The sequence below is a fragment of the Gossypium hirsutum genome, chromosome D08 (assembly GCF_007990345.1).
Source record: "Gossypium hirsutum isolate 1008001.06 chromosome D08, Gossypium_hirsutum_v2.1, whole genome shotgun sequence".
Classification (NCBI taxonomy): Eukaryota; Viridiplantae; Streptophyta; class Magnoliopsida; order Malvales; family Malvaceae; genus Gossypium; species Gossypium hirsutum.
The window spans coordinates 51,608,679-51,610,905 of NC_053444.1; the positions used below are offsets into that span (position 1 = coordinate 51,608,679).

The following is a 2,227-nucleotide window of genomic DNA, read 5'->3' on the forward strand; positions in this document are numbered from 1 at the left end:
CTCATAATTCTCCACCTATTTAATTTGGTCCTAATTCATCCGTTTTCCTTAGTTTCTAGATCATTCCACCCTTAAAATATTTTCACTATTGGTCCTTCAACTTTTTTTATATTTACACTTTAACCCCTCAAATTTTGAGTATTTACTTTTAGGTAACAAAAGTTTTCTCACTTTTGCGATTTAGTCCTTTCTTGAATTAGTATATCATAATATACTTCCCAATGTTGAAATAACTCAAAATTTCCCTTTTTATCACTTTATTTCCTTATTTTATTATATCAATGATAATATCTTACTTTCTTACTATAATAATTTTCGGGGTATTACACGTTATGGTATCCCAAACCCAATGTCTTGCCCACCCTATCCTCTATGGGGTTTAGTTGAGCCTTTCATTTAGAGCCCGTTCTCCTTTACGTTTTAGAAGAACTTTTTCAATAAAAAGTCCTTTTCTCTTAAAAGGAACAGAGAACGGCCTCCATCTTAGAAAAAAATTCACCATCAGAGAAGTCCTTTTCTCCCCCAAAAACTGTTCTTCCCTCTGATTTTTTGCCTGAAATATCAAGTTCTTTGCTTTTGTTTCTTTTCCTCTGGTTCTTTGTTCCTCTTCCGCCGGTGAGTTTCTTTTCTTCTTCTTCTCTTTAATTATTCATTATGCTTTGTTTTTAGTTGTTCTCTGATTGTTTAGGGTTTAGCAAAAATTTTTTAGAAAATTTACATTCTTCTATAAAGAATACTGTCAACTGAAATGGGTCAAAAAGCTATATTATCATTTGATTCTTATGAAAGATCTTTGATTGAGGTAAATATTATGTTCTTTGTTTTGTTTGCTTATTATATTGTTTAAACATTATAGGTTCCTTAAACTTATGATTGAGGATAAGAAGAATGTGTTTTCATTTGATTTTACTTCATTTTAGCAAGGAACCCGATCCTTCCCATTTGGTAAACGGCTCTTGGGTGTTGATCGCAGGTGATTCGCAAGCTCGATTGTTCACCCTCTCTCTATTGAATTTGCTTCTGGGTTCCGAACCCCAACGCATGGATTTTGTTAAAACTGCTTTGTTTAAGAGGCACAGTAATTACAGCATTTCAGTTGATGAAATTGGTATGAAATTGGATTTCGTTTGGGCACCTTATGTATTGAATTTAACCCATTTGTTGACGGATTTCAAGACTAAAAAGAAATACCCTAATGTTATGGTAATGGGGGCTGGTCTATGGCATATGCTTCATGTAAGCAACCCATCAGATTACGAACTTGTTTTGCAAACGCTAAAAAGTTCCTTGGTTTCTTTGTTTCCATTTTCAACAGATATCGCCAATGCCTATGGTTAGCAACTTTTCTCACCACAGTTTTCCTTTCGTTTATTCAAAGTATTCTAGTGCTGCTTTTGCTAGCATATGCTTCACTCTAATGCTCATTTAATTGTTTTTTCAGGCATAGCTGAAGTTGTTGTTATGCTGGTCACAACTGCCTTGGTGACACTTGTAATGCTTCTGATATGGCAGACCAATTTGTTTATGGCTTTGTGTTTTCCACTCTTATTCGGGTCGATAGAGCTGATCTACTTCTTTGCTGTTCTATCGAAGGTCATGGAGAGAGGTTGGCTTCCACTTGTTTTTGCTACTTTCTTTCTCACTGTCATGTACATTTGGCACTATGGCAATGTGTTGAAGTACCAGAGTGAGGTTAGAGAGAAAATATCCATGGATTTCATGATTAAACTTGGCTCCAAGCTTGGGACAGTGAGAGTTCTGGGGACATTTTAGAAAATATCCATGGATTTCATGATTGAACTTGGCTCCAAGCTTGGGACAGTTGTAAAGTTAGGGTTGGATATGGTTGACGGTGAAAAGAAGGCGGCTTTGGAGGTAAAATAGATGAAATTGCAAGTCGCGCAGCTGGAAGCGTATGCGAGGCGAACTGAATTTGTTGCTGAGTAAGCAAAATTGTTGCTGAAATATTACAAGTCTGAAGACAAATAGTGGTTATTATGCATAGAGAGTAACTTATGGAGTTCTATCTCTGTTAAGCATATTTTGTTATGTTAATTGCTTAATCCTTTTTATTTTTGTCTCATTTGTTTGTTGGTCTGCCGCAAGCGTCAATTGGCCTTGATTCGGTGCTTACTTTGCTCCATAAACTACTGCTGCTGCTGCTGCTGCCATATCTCTTAAATTAGTGCCCCGATGTTGAAGGAATATTAGCAAGTTTTTCTATTTC

General features: G+C 36.0%; 1 protein-coding gene across 3 annotated transcripts; it reads left to right on the forward strand.

Annotated features, from left to right (window-relative positions):
• Positions 1-337: 337 nt before the first annotated feature.
• LOC107900849 (putative potassium transporter 12) lies at positions 338-2,227 on the forward strand. Of its 3 annotated transcripts, none has more exons than XM_016826589.2 (3): positions 338-615; positions 857-1,333; positions 1,442-2,227. In XM_016826589.2, the coding sequence occupies exons 2-3, from the start codon at positions 889-891 to the stop codon at positions 1,771-1,773; spliced, it is 777 nt and encodes a 258-aa protein (XP_016682078.1). In that variant the 5' UTR covers positions 338-615; positions 857-888; the 3' UTR covers positions 1,774-2,227. The 3 variants fall into 3 exon arrangements, with proteins under 3 accessions (XP_016682078.1, XP_016682080.1, XP_016682079.1); XM_016826591.2 differs by having other exon boundaries at positions 391-615; positions 921-1,333; XM_016826590.2 differs by having other exon boundaries at positions 391-615; positions 974-1,333.

Coding starts and splice junctions, on each gene's coding strand:
- LOC107900849 (XM_016826589.2), top strand. CDS start 889: ATGTGTTTTCATTTGATTTTACTTCATTTTAGCAAGGAACCCGATCCT. Junction 1,334..1,441: donor AGATATCGCCAATGCCTATG/GTTAGCAACTTT, acceptor TTGTTTTTTCAG/GCATAGCTGAAGTTGTTGTT.